The 17,165-nt window shown below is 43.1% G+C and overlaps 1 protein-coding gene across 7 annotated transcripts in view; it reads left to right on the top strand.

Moving 5' to 3' along the window:
* The window catches only part of MAN1A2 (mannosidase alpha class 1A member 2), a 297,759-nt gene that overhangs the window by 243,556 nt on the left and 37,038 nt on the right, over positions 1 to 17,165 (top strand). For all 7 annotated transcript variants that reach the window (XM_038396404.2, XM_038396395.2, XM_038396413.2 and 4 more), the window contains one exon: positions 14,385 to 14,500. In XM_038396404.2, coding sequence (XP_038252332.1) covers positions 14,385 to 14,500 — 116 coding nt within the window. The remainder of the gene's footprint in view (positions 1 to 14,384; positions 14,501 to 17,165) is intronic.

Genomic DNA, 17,165 nt, shown 5'->3' with positions numbered 1-17,165 from the left:
TCAAGAATTATAACATTCAAAAACCAGTTGGAGAACACTTCAATCTCTCTGGTCACTCGATCACAGACCTAAGAGTGGCTATACTTCAACAAAAAAGCTTCAAAAACAGACTCCAACGAGAGACTGCTGAATTGGAATTAATTTGCAAACTGGATACAATTAATTTAGGCTTGAATAGAGACTGGGAATGGATGAGTCATTACACAAAGTAAAACTATTTCCCCATGGTATTTCTCCCTCCCACCCCACCCCCCACTGTTCCTCTGATATTCTTGTTAACTGCTGGAATTAGCCTACCTGCTTGTCACCATGAAAGGTTTTCCTCCTTTCCCCCCCCTGCTGTTGGTGATGGCTTATCTTAAGTGATCACTCTCCTTACAGTTTTCAGAGTAGCAGCCGTGTTAGTCTGTATTCGCAAAAAGAAAAGGAGTACTTGTGGCACCTTAGAGACTAACAAATTTATTAGAGCATAAGCTTTCGTGAGCTACAGCTCACTTCATCGGATGCATTTGGTGGATCCGATGAAGTGAGCTGTAGCTCACGAAAGCTTATGCTCTAATAAATTTGTTAGTCTCTAAGGTGCCACAAGTACTCCTTTTCTCCTTACAGTGTGTATGATAAACCCATTGTTTCATGTTCTCTGTGCGTGTGTATATAAATCTCTCCTCCGTTTTTTCCACCAAATGCATCCGATGAAGTGAGCTGTAGCTCACGAAAGCTTATGCTCTAATAAATTTGTTAGTCTCTAAGGTGCCACAAGGACTCCTTTTCTTTTTGCCAGTACAGTAGATTAAGTCTTTCATCCATTCACTCACCTTGCCTTTCATAATGAACATGCCAAATCTATGTGCTAGTGTAATGCCGACAGACCCCAGTCGGCGGCAGGCAGGATTGAACCGGGGACCTCTGGAGCTTAGTGCATGAGCCTTTACAGCATAAGCTGAAAGCTAATTGGCTGTTAGCTAAGGCTGTAGAGTAGACTCATTTTATCTCTCTCTTTAAGTGGCCACTAGATGGGACAGAACACCACATCCAGAAGGTGTGTGGGTTACACTGACTGTAACTTTTAGACCACACTTACCTCTAGAATCTGACTAGAACCCAGGATTCCTGAGTCCGAGTGTTTCTCTGCTGTCCAGCAAATAATTATGAAACACACTGACAAAATGTGTCTCATCTGCCTTCAGTGATTGGTCAATACAGAGGATAGCAACCTGTTAATGCTAACAGTTACTCTGTTAGTTGAAGAGGTAGAGGGCTGTGCTGTGGATCTAATGGTTCCATCTCTGCTAATGATACATCTTGGGTCAAAATGCTTCCACATGATGATGGGGGTTTTTTTCAGTGTGCTCTTTTTAAAATAAAGTAGGAGCTTACTTATGAAAACAAAGTTAAAAGAACATTAATGTAGCAAGATCAAGCACATAAAAAAGAGAAAAGTCAGCCCCCTTGTGCATATGCATTATGATACAGTCTTTAATTTCATGATCAGATACTATTTTTGCACAGGACCCCTGCCTCATTTTTTCATATTTTTTTTATCTTCCTCATTCAGTGTGTGACCCCAGGCCTTATTATTTGTACACACACACTCTGTTCATTAATTTTTCAGGGTTGCTATGGATATCATACCCGGGCCAACCCAGAGGAGAAAAAGATTTATGTTGGTGGCAGTAGACCATCATTCCGCTTCTGGTCCTAAGAATACAGCAAATATTAGCTGTGCTTTGTTTGATCCTCAGCAACAGTTGAGCTGCTTTTTTTGCATAGCCTAACCAGTCAATTTTTCTTCAGCTGTTCATAATTCATTTCCCCAATCTGTCTTTTTACTATTCCTTTCCCAAAAAGACCATTGAGACTTTTCTCTGTGCTTTTCCCTTCTTAGGGTACTTGTTTTCACTGCTCTTGACACTTATGTAATTCACACTGTTACAGATCCATACACACTGCCACCATAATAACCATCTCTTTGTCTCAGAGTTATCCATTTGAATTAATGACTCTATTGTTAGCCCTGTCACAGAGTCATAGAGTTTTAGACCAGAAGGGATCACTAGGTCATCTAATCTGATCTCCTGTATATCACAGGACACCAACACTACCTGCACATTAAGCCCAACAACGGAAATGAGACAAAAGTAAAGGAGACCCTCAGGAGACTAGACTATTACGTGCCACAGACAGGGAATAGAAAGAACTGAGGTGCATCAGTGCTTGAGACCCCCGTAATGGTAGGGTATTAAGTGAGGTATACCCAGATAAATCCTGACAAGTGACTTGCACCCACACACTACAGGGGAGGGTGAAAAACTCCCACATTACCACCAATCCGACTTGGGAGGAAATTTCTTCCCAATCTCACATATGGTGATCAGTTAGATCCTGAGCATGAGACCAAGAACCAGCCAACCAAGCACCTGAGAAAGTGAATGCTCAGTGCCACCTTAGAGCCTTGGCCAATGCTGCCCAATATCCCATTTACAGTTGTGGCCATCCCTAATGCTTCAAAGGAAGGAGATAAAAAACCTCCAAGAATATGTTGTAGGGAGTGGGAGGGATCCCTTCCAGACCTCTGCAGTGGCCAGCTGAAACCTTAAAGCATGAGCCATAAATCAGAAGTAAGGCTGTTGAGCCTTCCTCCCACCATCACAAGCAACCCCCTCATACAATTGCACTCATAAATGTGTCCCCCTCTCTCTTAAAACTAAGTTGTTTGCACCCACAACTCTTATTAGCAAAAAGAAAAGGAGTACTTGTGGCACCTTAGAGACTAACAAATTTATTAGAGCATAAGCTTTCGTGAGCTACAGCTCACTTTCATGCATCCGATGAAGTGAGCTGTAGCTCACGAAAGCTTATGCTCTAATAAATTTGTTAGTCTCTAAGGTGCCACAAGTACTCCTTTTCTTTTTGCGAATACAGACTAACACGGCTGCTACTCTGAAACTCTTATTAGGAGGCTGTTCCAGAGCCTCATCCCTCTAATGGTTAGAAATCTTCTAATTTCCAGACTGAATTTGTTCATGGCCAGTTTATATCCATTTGTTTTTGTTACAACATCATCCTTTATCTTAGATAGTCCTTCACCCTCCCTGGTATTTACCCTCTAATGTGTTTAAACAGCACAATCATATCCCCCTCAGCTTTCTTTTTGCTAGACTGAACAAGCCAAGCTCTTCCAGTCTCCTCTCAAGCCTTCCATTCCCCTGATCATCCTAGTAGCTTTTCTTTGCACATGTTCCAGTTTACTTTTTCTTGAACATGAGTGATCAGAATTGTGCACAGTATTCCAGATGAGGTCTTACCAATGCCTTGTAAATGGCATTAATCCATCTCTACATCTACTGGAAATGCCTTGCCTATCGTTCTAGAATTGCATTTGCCTTTTTCACTGCCACAGGACATTGGTGGCATATAGTCACCCTGTGATTAACCCACACACCCAGGTCTCTCTCCTGTGTCGCTTGCAATTGATGAGTCTCCCAGATTGTAGCAGAAATTCTTATTATTAGATCATAAGTGCATAATCTTGTATTTTTGCTATTGAATTTCATCCCATTTCTGTCACTCCAGTCTTCAAAGTCATCCAGATCTTCCTGTGTAATGTTCCGATCCTCCTCTGTATTGGCGGTGCCTCCCAACTTGGTATCATCATTACATTTCATTAGTACACTGCTGCTTTTTGTGGCCAGGTCATTAATAATATTTTTTGTGCCAAAGACACATCCTTGAGGAACTCCTCTAGTAACCTCCCTCCAGTCTGATAGTTCATCTTTCAGCACAACCTGTTGCCTTCACCCCTTTAACCAATTCGTTATCCACCTTACAATGCCTGTACTGATCCACATCTTCTCTAATTTAACTAATAATTTCCTATGTGGTATCGTATCAAACACTTTCATCATCATCAATCATCATCATCATCACTCCCATAACCGCATTGGTTGTTGGGGCACCATCATTGATGAGCAATCAGCCAATTGCCTCCACCCCTGACGATTGTGTGTCAGTGCTTGAGTCTTCGCGAAGTCCATTCCTGTCCACTCTTTTATGTTGTCAATCCATCTCTTCTTCTGTCTACCTCTTCTTCTCTTCTCTTGTTCTGTCCTTTGGAGGATGATCTTGAATTGACCAGGTCTTGTTACATGGCCGTACCACTTCAGCATGTGCTTCTTCATGGTCGTCAGGAGGTCTTCATATGACCCAGTGCATTGGGTGATGATGTTGTGGACCTCTTCATTAGTGATGTGGTCGAAGTAGGAGATGTCCAGGATTTTACGGAAGTATCTCATCTCTACTACATGTATTTTCCATTCAAGTTCTGCCGTAAGGGTCCATGTCTCGCACGCATACAGAAAAATGAAAAGGAGTACTTGTGGCACCTTAGAGACTAACAAATTTATTAGAGCATAAGCTTTCGTGAGCTACAGCTCACTTCATCGGATGCATTTGGTGGAAAAAACAGAGGAGAGATTTATATACACACACACAGAGAACATGAAACAATGGGTTTATCATACACACTGTAAGGAGAGTGATCACTTAAGATAAGCCATCACCAACAGCAGGGGGGGGAAGGAGGAAAACCTTTCATGGTGACAAGCAGGTAGGCTAATTCCAGCAGTTAACAAGAATATCAGAGGAACAGTGGGGGGTGGGGTGGGAGGGAGAAATACCATGGGGAAATAGTTTTACTTTGTGTAATGACTCATCCATTCCCAGTCTCTATTCAAGCCTAAGTTAATTGTATCCAGTTTGCAAATTAATTCCAATTCAGCAGTCTCTCGTTGGAGTCTGTTTTTGAAGCTTTTTTGTTGAAGTATAGCCACTCTTAGGTCTGTGATCGAGTGACCAGAGAGATTGAAGTGTTCTCCAACTGGTTTTTGAATGTTATAATTCTTGACGTCTGATTTGTGTCCATTCATTCTTTTACGTAGAGACTGTCCAGTTTGGCCAATGTACATGGCAGAGGGGCATTGCTGGCACATGATGGCATATATCACATTGGTAGATGCACAGGTGAACGAGCCTCTGATAGTGTGGCTGATGTGATTAGGCCCTATGATGGTATCCCCTGAATAGATATGTGGACAGAGTTGGCAACGGGCTTTGTTGCAAGGATAGGTTCCTGGGTTAGTGGTTCTGTTGTGTGGTGTGTGGTTGCTGGTGAGTATTTGCTTCAGATTGGGGGGCTGTCTGTAAGCAAGGACTGGTCTGTCTCCCAAGATCTGAGAGAGCGATGGCTCGTCCTTCAGGATAGGTTGTAGATCCTTGATGATGCGTTGGAGGGGTTTTAGTTGGGGGCTGAAGGTGATGGCTAGTGGCGTTCTGTTGTTTTCTTTGTTGGGCCTGTCCTGTAGTAGGTGACTTCTGGGTACTCTTCTGGCTCTGTCAATCTGTTTCTTCACTTCAGCAGGTGGGTACTGTAGTTGTAGGAATGCATGATAGAGATCTTGTAGGTGTTTGTCTCTGTCTGAGGGGTTGGAGCAAATGCGGTTATATCGTAGCGCTTGGCTGTAGACAATGGATCGAGTGGTATGATCTGGATGAAAGCTAGAGGCATGTAGGTAGGAATAGCGGTCAGTAGGTTTCCGATATAGGGTGGTGTTTATGTGACCATCGCTTATTAGCACCGTAGTGTCCAGGAAGTGGATCTCTTGTGTGGACTGGTCCAGGCTGAGGTTGATGGTGGGATGGAAATTGTTGAAATCATGGTGGAATTCCTCAAGAGCTTCTTTTCCATGGGTCCAGATGATGAAGATGTCATCAATGTAGCGCAAGTAGAGTAGGGGCATTAGGGAACGAGAGCTGAGGAAGCGTTGTTCTAAGTCAGCCATAAAAATGTTGGCATACTGTGGGGCCATGCGGGTACCCATCGCAGTGCCGCTGATTTCAAGGTATACATTGTCACCAAATGTGAAATAGTTATGGGTCAGGACAAAGTCACAAAGTTCTGCCACCAGGTTAGCCGTGACAGTATCGGGGATACTGTTCCTGACGGCTTGTAGTCCATCTTTGTGTGGAATGTTGGTGTAGAGGGCTTCTACATCCATAGTGGCTAGGATGGTGTTTTTAGGAAGATCACCAATGGACTGTAGTTTCCTCAGGAAATCGGTGGTGTCTCGAAGATAGCTGGGAGTGCTGGTAACGAAGGGCCTGAGGAGGGAGTCTACATAGCCAGACAATCCTGCTGAACAACGCTTCCTCAGCTCTCGTTCCCTAATGCCCCTACTCTACTTGCGCTACATTGATGACATCTTCATCATCTGGACCCATGGAAAAGAAGCTCTTGAGGAATTCCACCATGATTTCAACAATTTCCATCCCACCATCAACCTCAGCCTGGACCAGTCCACACAAGAGATCCACTTCCTGGACACTACGGTGCTAATAAGCGATGGTCACATAAACACCACCCTATATCGGAAACCTACTGACCGCTATTCCTACCTACATGCCTCTAGCTTTCATCCAGATCATACCACTCGATCCATTGTCTACAGCCAAGCGCTACGATATAACCGCATTTGCTCCAACCCCTCAGACAGAGACAAACACCTACAAGATCTCTATCATGCATTCCTACAACTACAGTACCCACCTGCTGAAGTGAAGAAACAGATTGACAGAGCCAGAAGAGTACCCAGAAGTCACCTACTACAGGACAGGCCCAACAAAGAAAACAACAGAACGCCACTAGCCATCACCTTCAGCCCCCAACTAAAACCCCTCCAACGCATCATCAAGGATCTACAACCTATCCTGAAGGACGAGCCATCGCTCTCTCAGATCTTGGGAGACAGACCAGTCCTTGCTTACAGACAGCCCCCCAATCTGAAGCAAATACTCACCAGCAACCACACACCACACAACAGAACCACTAACCCAGGAACCTATCCTTGCAACAAAGCCCGTTGCCAACTCTGTCCACATATCTATTCAGGGGATACCATCATAGGGCCTAATCACATCAGCCACACTATCAGAGGCTCGTTCACCTGTGCATCTACCAATGTGATATATGCCATCATGTGCCAGCAATGCCCCTCTGCCATGTACATTGGCCAAACTGGACAGTCTCTACGTAAAAGAATGAATGGACACAAATCAGACGTCAAGAATTATAACATTCAAAAACCAGTTGGAGAACACTTCAATCTCTCTGGTCACTCGATCACAGACCTAAGAGTGGCTATACTTCAACAAAAAAGCTTCAAAAACAGACTCCAACGAGAGACTGCTGAATTGGAATTAATTTGCAAACTGGATACAATTAACTTAGGCTTGAATAGAGACTGGGAATGGATGAGTCATTACACAAAGTAAAACTATTTCCCCATGGTATTTCTCCCTCCCACCCCACCCCCCACTGTTCCTCTGATATTCTTGTTAACTGCTGGAATTAGCCTACCTGCTTGTCACCATGAAAGGTTTTCCTCCTTCCCCCCCCTGCTGTTGGTGATGGCTTATCTTAAGTGATCACTCTCCTTACAGTGTGTATGATAAACCCATTGTTTCATGTTCTCTGTGTGTGTGTATATAAATCTCTCCTCTGTTTTTTCCACCAAATGCATCCGATGAAGTGAGCTGTAGCTCACGAAAGCTTATGCTCTAATAAATTTGTTAGTCTCTAAGGTGCCACAAGTACTCCTTTTCTTTTTGCGAATACAGACTAACACGGCTGCTACTCTGAATACAGAAAAATGGAGCTGACCAATGTGTGCAGCAGTTTCAGTTTGGATTCCAGGGAGATGTTCTTATCCCTCCAAACTGGCTTTAGCTTTGCCACTACTACTGCTGTTTGCGCAGTTCTTGCCCAAATTTCTGCTTTGGATCCTTCATCAGTGATGATATCCCCCAAATACTTGAACTGTTTCACTGTCTTCAGCTCTTGTCCACTGACAGTGATATGTGAACTGATCCCATCACAATTGTTTGTCATCAGCTTGGTTTTCTCTGCACTGATTTCCATGCCATATTTTGCGGAGGTTTTATCCAGTCGTTTCAGAAGGTTGACAAGTTCATCTTCACTGCCTGCCAGGCCATCAATGTCATCAGCGAACTGAAGATTTGAGATTGTTCGCCCCCTATGCTGACTGTGCATATGTGATCTTCTAGGGCATCAGTCATTATATGCTCCAAGTAGATGTTGAACAGTGTGGTAGAAAGAAGGCAGCCTTGATGGATTCCAACAGTGGTGCGAAACCACTCTCCTATTGTGCCATTGACGAGAACTGCACTGCTGGCTTTGGCATACAGTTGTTTAATTATAAGAATAAACTTATGACCAACATTGTACTTCTTCATGATTGCCCAGAGAGCTTTGTGCCATACTCTGTCAAACACCTTCTTGAAGTCAACAAAGACATGGTAGATGTCCTGCTGGTGTTGTAAGTACTGCTTGTGGCTTCAATCTGTTCAATATGACTTTCAACATCACTTGCTTGGATGGCTAATTAAGCTTATGGTCCAGTAATTTTGACACAATTGCAGGTTGCCTTTCATTGGCAGAGTGATTATTAGTGACTGTGTCCATGTGGAGGGTCACTCACCGGTCTGCCAGATCTTGTTGCAGATCTTGGTGAGTATATCTATTACTATTTCTCCTACGAATTTCATCAGTTTGGCTGGGATGTTGTCAATACCTGTAGGCTTTCTGTTCTTGAGTGATTTAACAGCTGTCTCCACTTCTTCACATAGTATTGGATAGTCATCCTCCTCTGTTGAATCTGGGCTGTCTAAGACATTAGGATCTCCATCTGTCTGGTGGTTGTATAAATCAGAGCAGTAGTTTGTCCACCTATTGATGTCAATTTCTTCTGTAAGACTGTTCCCTTCTTTGTCTTGAATTGCGTTAGCTTTGGTCCATCTTTCCTTTGTCAGATCTTTTACAACCTGGAAGGCTCGTTTGCTATTTTTATTATTGATTCACTCTTCAGTTTTAGAGCATTGTTTTTCAATCCAATTCAATATCTCCTTGGCCACCTTCATTCCTTTCTTGATCTTTCTGCCAATCGGTCTGTATTTATCAGCTCCCTCGGTGCTGTTCTTGTCTCTCTTAAATTCTCTTCTAATGTCACACATTTGTGGTATTTCATTTGTGACCCATGGTTTTGTCTTCTTACGATGTTTCCCAAGGATGCCCATTGCTGGTCATTGTTTCTATGTCTTCCTCTTTAGCAAGCAGCGGGGCAAATTTTCCACCGATCATTGCTTGGAATGAGTCTGCAATGTTTCAGTCTCTGAGTCTTTCTAAGTCAAACTTGGTTTTGGTGAACTTTGGTCTGATGATTTTCCTTAGCTGCAGATAAAAATTTAGCATCATAAGGTCGCGATCACTTCCAATATCAGCACAGGGGAAGCTCCTTGTTTTAGCTCTGTTAATCCCAGAATGAAATTGATTTTGCACCATGATATAGACCATTAGGTGCATGCCTTGTTGATCATCTGGATGCCTTATGTGCTCCTAATGTGTTTGGAAGAGCCAGATTGTTATAGCTGGCAAACTCCAAAAATCTCAATCCTCTCTCATTGGTTAACGCATTACAGAAAGGGCCACAATAATCTCGCCAATCAGCCTGTGCATCAGTATCCAATTTAGCATTCCAATCTCCTTGTACAATCAGGATATCTTTCGTGTGTACTTTATCGATGATGTCTTGGAGCTGATTGCAAAAATCTTCAATTTGGTCATTGTGATAGTCTGTTGTAGGGGCATAGATTCATACCACTGTGATATTAAATGGTACTGCCTTTAGATGGCTGGAAATAAGCCTGCTGGACATTAGGCAGCATCCTAATACAGAATTCTTGATATCTTTATGCACAAGAAATCCTATATTGTTGAAATGTTTGTCCTCTCCACTGTAATAGAGTACATAGCCTTCTACCGTTATTACCTTTCCAAAGTTCTTCCATCTGACCTCAGAAATTTCTAGGAGGTGCCAGGTGTATTGTTCCATTTTGTACATGAGTTCTTTCAGCCTCCCTATTTGTCTCAATGTACTTACATTCCATGTGGCTATGGTGATGTTATCTCTTCCACGGATTGCTGGGGTTACATCAGTAGTATAAAAAGAAAAATCTGCTACCCAAGATCCATAAACCTGGCAATCCTGAACGCCCCATCATCTCAGGCATTGGCACCCTGACAGCAGGATTGTCTGGCTATGTAGACTCCCTCCTCAGGCCCTACGTTACCAGCACTCCCAGCTATCTTCGAGACACCACTGACTTCCTGAGGAAACTACAATCCATCGGTGATCTTCCTAAAAACACCAACATTCCACACAAAGATGGATTACAAGCCGTCAGGAACAGTATCCCCGATAATGTCACGGCTAACCTGGTGGCTGAACTTTGTGACTTTGTCCTCACCCATAACTATTTCACATTTGGGGACAATGTATACCTTCAAATCAGCGGCACTGCGATGGGTACCCACATGGCCCCACAGTATGCTAACATTTTTATGGCTGACTTAGAACAACGCTTCCTCAGCTCTCGTCCCCTAATGCCCCTACTCTACTTGCGCTACATTGATGACATCTTCATCATCTGAACCCATGGACAAGAAACCCTTGAGGAATTCCACCAGGATTTCAACAATTTCCATCCCACCATCAACCTCAGCCTGGACCAGTCCACACAAGAGATCCACTTCCTGGACACTACGGTGCTAATAAGCGATGGTCATATAAACACCACCCTATATCGGAAACCTATTGACCGCTATTCCTACCTACATGCCTCTAGCTTTCATCCAGATCACACCACACGATCCATTGTCTACAGCCAAGCTCTATGATATAACCACATTTGCTCCAACCCCTCAGACAGAGACAAACACCTACAAGATCTCTATCGTGCATTCTTACAACTACAATAGCCACCTGCTGAAGTGAAGAAACAGATTGACAAAGTCAGAAGGGTACCCAGAAGTCACCTACTACAGGACAGGCCCAACAAAGAAAATAACAGAACACCACTAGCCATCACCTTCAGCCCCCAACTAAAACCTCTCCAACGCATCATCCAGGATCTACAACCTATCCTGAAGGACGACCCATCATTCTCACAGATCTTGGGAGACAGGCCATTCCTTGCTTACAGACAGCCCCCTAACCTGAAGCAAATACTCACCAGCAACCACACACCACACAACAGAACCACTAACTCAGGAACCTATCCTTGCAACAAAGCCCGTTGCCAACTCTGTCCACATATCTATTCAGGGGACACCATCATAGGGCCTAATCACATCAGCCACACTATCAGAGGCTCATTCACCTGCGCATCTACCAATGTGATATGTGCCAGCAATGCCCCTCTGCCATGTACATTGGTCAAACTGGACAGTCTCTACGTAAAAGAATAAATGGACACAAATCAGATGTCAAGAATTATAACATTCAAAAACCAGTCGGAAAACACTTCAATCTCTCCGGTCACTCGATTACAGACCTGAGAGTGGCTATCCTTCAACAAAAAAAACTTCAAAAACAGACTCCAGCGAGAGACTGCTGAATTGGAATTAATTTACAAACTGTATACAATTAACTTAGGCTTGAATAGAGACTGGGAGTGGATGAGTCATTACACAAAGTAAAACTATTTCCCCATGGTATTTCTCCCCCCCACCCCACCCCCACTGTTCCTCAGATGTTCTTGTTAACTGCTGGAAATGGCCCACCTTGCTTGTCACTATGAAAGGTTTCCCCCCCCCCTCCTGCTGGTGATGGCTCATCTTAAGTGATCACTCTCCTTACAGTGTGTATGATAAAACCCATTCTTTCATGTTCTCTGTGTGTGTATATAAATCTCCCCACTGTATTTTCCACCGAATGCATCCGATGAAGTGAGCTGTAGCTCACGAAAGCTTATGCTCTAATAAATTTGTTAGTCTCTAAGGTGCCGCAAGTACTCCTTTTCTTTTTGCGAATACAGACTAACACTGTTGCTACTCTGAAACCAGTAGTATAGTTATCGTGTCTGCCCTGGTGGGAGATGGATGGTGCGGTCATTATTAACCCAGGCTGCGATTAGTCTGGTATGGACATTGTTGACTTGCTCATCATATGGTGTGTCTTGGGCAAATTTCTAACCTAGCATAGCCCATCCATTTCCAGGCAGCCCCTTTTTGTCTTACGACATACAGAAGGAGCAGTGGGCCTGTTCTGTCCCAGGACCCACAGGGGACATCAAAGACTTTACTGAAGTCCAAATATATTAGATCTACTGACTTCCCTTATCTAAAAAATCAGTTATTTTCTCAAAGAAGGAAAGCTGATTAGTCTGGCATGATCTGCCTTCACTAAACCCCTGTTGCATTTCATCCTCTTTACCACTTACCTCTGTGAATTTAATTGTTCTTTTCTTCACAATTTTCTCTAAAACCTTGCATGCTACTGAGAACATAAGAATGGCCCTACTGGGTCAGACCAAAGGTCCATCTAGCCAGTATCCTGTCTTCTGACAGTGGTCAGTGCCAGGTGCCCCAGAGGGAATGAACAGAACAGGTAATCATCAAGTGATCCATCCCCTGTTGCTCATTCCCAGCTTCTGGCAAACAGAGGCTAGGGATACCATTCCTGCTCATCCTGGCTAATAGCCATTAATGAACCTATCCTCCATGAATTTATCAGGTTCCTTTTTGAACCCTGTTATGGTCTGACTAACAGGTCTGTAATTGCCTGGATCACTTTTTTCCCCCCTTTTCTTAAATATAAGTACAATGTTAGCCATTCTCTAGTCATATGGTACTACCCCCAAAATAGATTTATTAAAAATCCTTGCTCCTGGACTAGGAATCTCATATGCCAGTTCTTTCAGTATTCTGGGATGAAAGTTACCCAGTCCCCACCGTTTGAGCACATTAAGCTCTTTAAGTTTTTCTTCAACCTCATGTGGTAATTTCCAGTTCTAGACACTCATTTCCATCAGCCATACTGTCTTCATGCACATGCTTTATTTTATCATCCTTACTGAAAACTGAGGCCAAGTATTCATTTGGTTTGGGGGCCATACCTAGATTATCTTTAATCTCCTTCCCGTCCACACTGTGTAGCAGCCCAACCTCATCCTTCCTTATTCCCTTTTTATTTATGTAACTAAGGCTATGTCTACACGACAGACCTTACAGCAGCACAGCTGTACTGCTGCAGCTGCACCCCTGTAAGGTCTCCTGTGTAGCTGCTCTATGCTGACATAATTAAACCACCCCCAATGAGTGGCAGTAGCTATGTCGGGCGAGAGAATCTCCCACCAATATAGCACCATCCATACTGGCGCTTCTGTTAGTGTAACTTATGTCAGTCAGGGGTGTATTTTTTCCACACCCCGACAACAAAAGTTTTACCAACAAAAGTGCTAAAAAAAACCTCTTTATTTTAATTTCCTTGGCAAGAGCTTCTGTCACCTCCTGTGGGTTTTAGCTTAATATGAAGGTAAAAAACAGCAGAGAAGGAAAACAAACCCCACACTGAAAGTAAAACTCGTGGTCTGACACAGGTACACATGGAGAGTCCCCAATGTTAAACAGCATGCATTATGTACGTAGATTCTCCAAATCGTCACAGGTGTTCTCTGATGTCTTTAAAGTGCTGTTTGTGGATGCATGTGAACATGCGTTTGAATGTGATCAATGTGATTTCTGAGGATAAGCAGCCCTTGAAATGAAAGTCATCACAGTAAGGATCACTGTGTATGTACTTAAGGAGACCCAGCATTCACTGGTGTTGGATTCTAATAGATATGCAAGAAAGCACAGCTAACAATGTAGTGAACAGTGCACGCCTTGTTCAATTACCCAACTCCAGTTGAACTATACCTGGGGTAACAGAACAAGGCTTGCACTGTATTCTGCAAAGGAAAGTAGTCACCAATTTAACTGTGAAAGAATATGAATGTGAGTAAGGTTCTGTAAGTTACTGTTTCATGATGAATAATAAAAATGTCCTTGAAAGAACAGATTCCCCATGGGTTTGAACAGTTTATAGCTACGTGTTCCAACTATATTGCTGCTACTGAATCTGAGAGTATACATTCTTATTTATTTAAAATAACAACAACAACAACAACAACAACCAATGAAAAGGTTAAGTTCTGTATAATGGAGCCAAAACATTCCTTAAGTTAAATCTGTGACATGGAAGGGTCAGGAATACTCAACATGCACGGTAGGAAAACTGATGCCTGCTGTGGAACAGATTCCAAGAAAATGAAATAAAAGGTTTGAGGGGAAATAGCTGCTGAACTGAATTAAAATAATGATGGTTTAAAACCTGTAGGGGCTTAAATAAAATGTAGAATTTTGTCCTGGGATAAATCCAAGGTGGCACAGTATTAAAATCCCCTACATTTTATTCTCTTTTTCTCTGTTACAGATCACACTTCCGTGGGCGGGCTGGGAGACAGTTTTTATGAATATTTATTGAAAGCCTGGCTGATGTCAGACAAAATGGACACGGAGGCAAGGAAAATGTATGACGATGCTATTGAGGTGATTATAATCCACTGAGTTTTTCTATGGATCGAAATAGTGCCATTGAAAAAAACACTTTTGATAACTGGGAAGCACAGGACTTTACCTGTTTTATTAAGTCTACTTGGAAAGCAATTTGGTTGTTTTTAAGGCTCCAAGAATACCGCAGAAAGCTTTCCTTTTGTGTAGTTTAAGAAAAAAAAATTCAGTGGAATCTGTTTAGTGCAGATTATCCTATTAGAAGATATCAACTCCTTCAAAATACTTAGCTACAGAAAATCGAGGTGTAGTTTAATTGGGATTGACCCTACAACCCTATATGTGCAAAATTCCCCATGACATCATGGTTAGTCTTCTTGCCAGTTAAGTGTAAGTAATGACACTAGGAATTGGGGTCCTGATTTTTTTATTCCTTAAATTGTTTTTGAAAGCATTTAGATGTTATACAAAATATTTACTTTGTAATTGTGTAGACGGTACAAACCAATGTCCTCCCACTGTGACTCTCTTTGCAGTGTTTTTCATGCCACCTTGTAATGTGATCTTGTTGGATCTTAACGTTGAATGGTGTCAGCATAGTACTGAAATTAGGCTTGCTCTCTTTCTCTCTCTTTTCCTGCTTCTGGTAACTATGGGTCATGCATAGTCCACTCCTAGTATGACCTGTGGCTTAATTTTTTCCTTCCAGATCAGACTGGGGGAGAATCGACTCCTTGTTAAGAGTCAGGAGGCTAATGATAAGGTTTTTTCTTTAAAACATTTTCAATGTTTAAGCCATCCACCTTGATGAGTATGATCACCAATTAAATATAGTACTAGAATATAGATTTTCATACATTGTTGGATAATCTTTGAAACATCTCTGTAGGCAGACACAGTATCATTCCAGGCATACTACTAATGCAGTAGTTCCCAAGCTTTTTACCTCGCGATGTGGGGCCAGCAGCTGGGGCCCCAGGTGCATAGCTGGCAGCCAGGGCTGTGGGTGCGGGGCCAGCAGCAGAACTGGGTGGACCGGTGGGAGCTCGCCTGTGGGAGCTGGCCCAGGCCCCAGGTGGCCCCCCAAACGTTCCTCTGTGCCTCCCTAAAGGGGCGCCGCATAGTTTGGGGACCTCTGTACTAATGCTATGATACACTGTTCATGTAATTACACTCTAGTGGTTTCAAATATAATCTTCCTTGTTAAATGTTGACCCTAATTTGGCCCATACAATACAAAGGCAGAGGGATAGTGTACAGCTCAGGGGCTGGGAAGGAGGGAGGCCTCTCCCCAGCAGCCACAGCCCTGGAGCTGGGGAAAGGCACCTCTTTCTCTGGCCGCTGCAGCCCTGCACATCCCAAATTCCCCCCATCTCCTCTTTTCACCTTACTGTCCCCTTCCACCTACCCCCTATTTCCCCCAAGTCCACCACCTCACCGTACATGTGCATCTTCTCCAGGGTCCAGGCAGCTAATTAGTGAAGCCACACCTACACTGCTCCACTAATTAGGTGGGTGGCCATTCATTCTCTTCTGTGTGGCCACCCAGGCATGCACCTTAGAGGGAACTATCCGCAGACCACCTGAATGGAGCTTGATTGACTCTTGGGTGGCCACGCAGCTTACAGAGTACACTGCCTACATTCTATTCTTTGCTCTACTGCTGATCTGCTATGCAACCATAAGCAAGTTACCTTACCCAGGAAAGAATTCTCTGTAGTAACTCAGATTCCACCCCATCTAACATCCCATCACAGGCCATTGGGCATATCTACCACTAATAATTGACGATCAATTAATTGCCAAAACGAAGCTATCTCATCATATCATCCCTTCCATAAACTTACAAGCTTAGTCTTGAAGCCAGATATGTCTTTTCCCCCACTGCTTCCCTTGGAAGGCTGTTCCAGAACTTCACTCCTCTGATGGTTAGAAACCTTTGTCTAATTTCAAGTCTAAACGTCCTGATAGCCAGTTTATATCCAATTGTTCTTGTGTCCACATTGGTACTGAGCTTAAATAATTCTTCTCCCTCCGTGCTATTTATCCCACTGATATATTTATAGAGAGCAATCAAATCTCCCCTCAGCCTTCTTTTGGTTAGGCTAAACAAGCCAAGCTCTTTCAGTCTACTTTCATAAGACATTCCTCGGATCATCCTAGTAGCCCTTCTCTGTACCTGTTTCAGTTTGAATTCATCTTTCTTAAACATGGGAGACCAGAACTCCTCACAATATTCCAGATGAGGTCTCACCAGTGCCTTGTGTAACAGTATTAACACCTCCTTATCTGTATTGGAAATACCTCGCCTGATGCATCTGAAGACCGCGTTAGCTTTTTTCACGGCTATATCACATTGGCAGCTCATAGTCATCCTGTGATCAACCAATACTCCGAGGTCCTTCTCCTCCTCTGTTACTTCCAAGTGATGTGTCCCCAGTTTATAACAAAAATTCTTGTTATTAATCCCTAAACGCATGACCTTGCACTTTTCACTATTAAATTTCATCCTATTACTATTACTCCAGTTTACAAAGTCATCCAGATCTTCCTGTATGATATCCCGGTCCTTCTCTGTATTGGCAATGCGTCCCAGCTTTCTGTCATCCACAAATTTTATTAGTACATTCCAGCTTTTTGTGCCAAGGTCAGTAATAAAAAGATTAAATAAGATTGGTCCCAAAACAGATTCCTGAGGAACTCC

Source organism: Dermochelys coriacea, chromosome 1 (assembly GCF_009764565.3).
Source record: "Dermochelys coriacea isolate rDerCor1 chromosome 1, rDerCor1.pri.v4, whole genome shotgun sequence".
Lineage (NCBI taxonomy): Eukaryota > Metazoa > Chordata > Testudines > Dermochelyidae > Dermochelys > Dermochelys coriacea.
The sequence above is the reverse complement of the archived record's forward strand: the minus strand, read 5'-3'. Positions and strand labels throughout refer to the sequence as shown.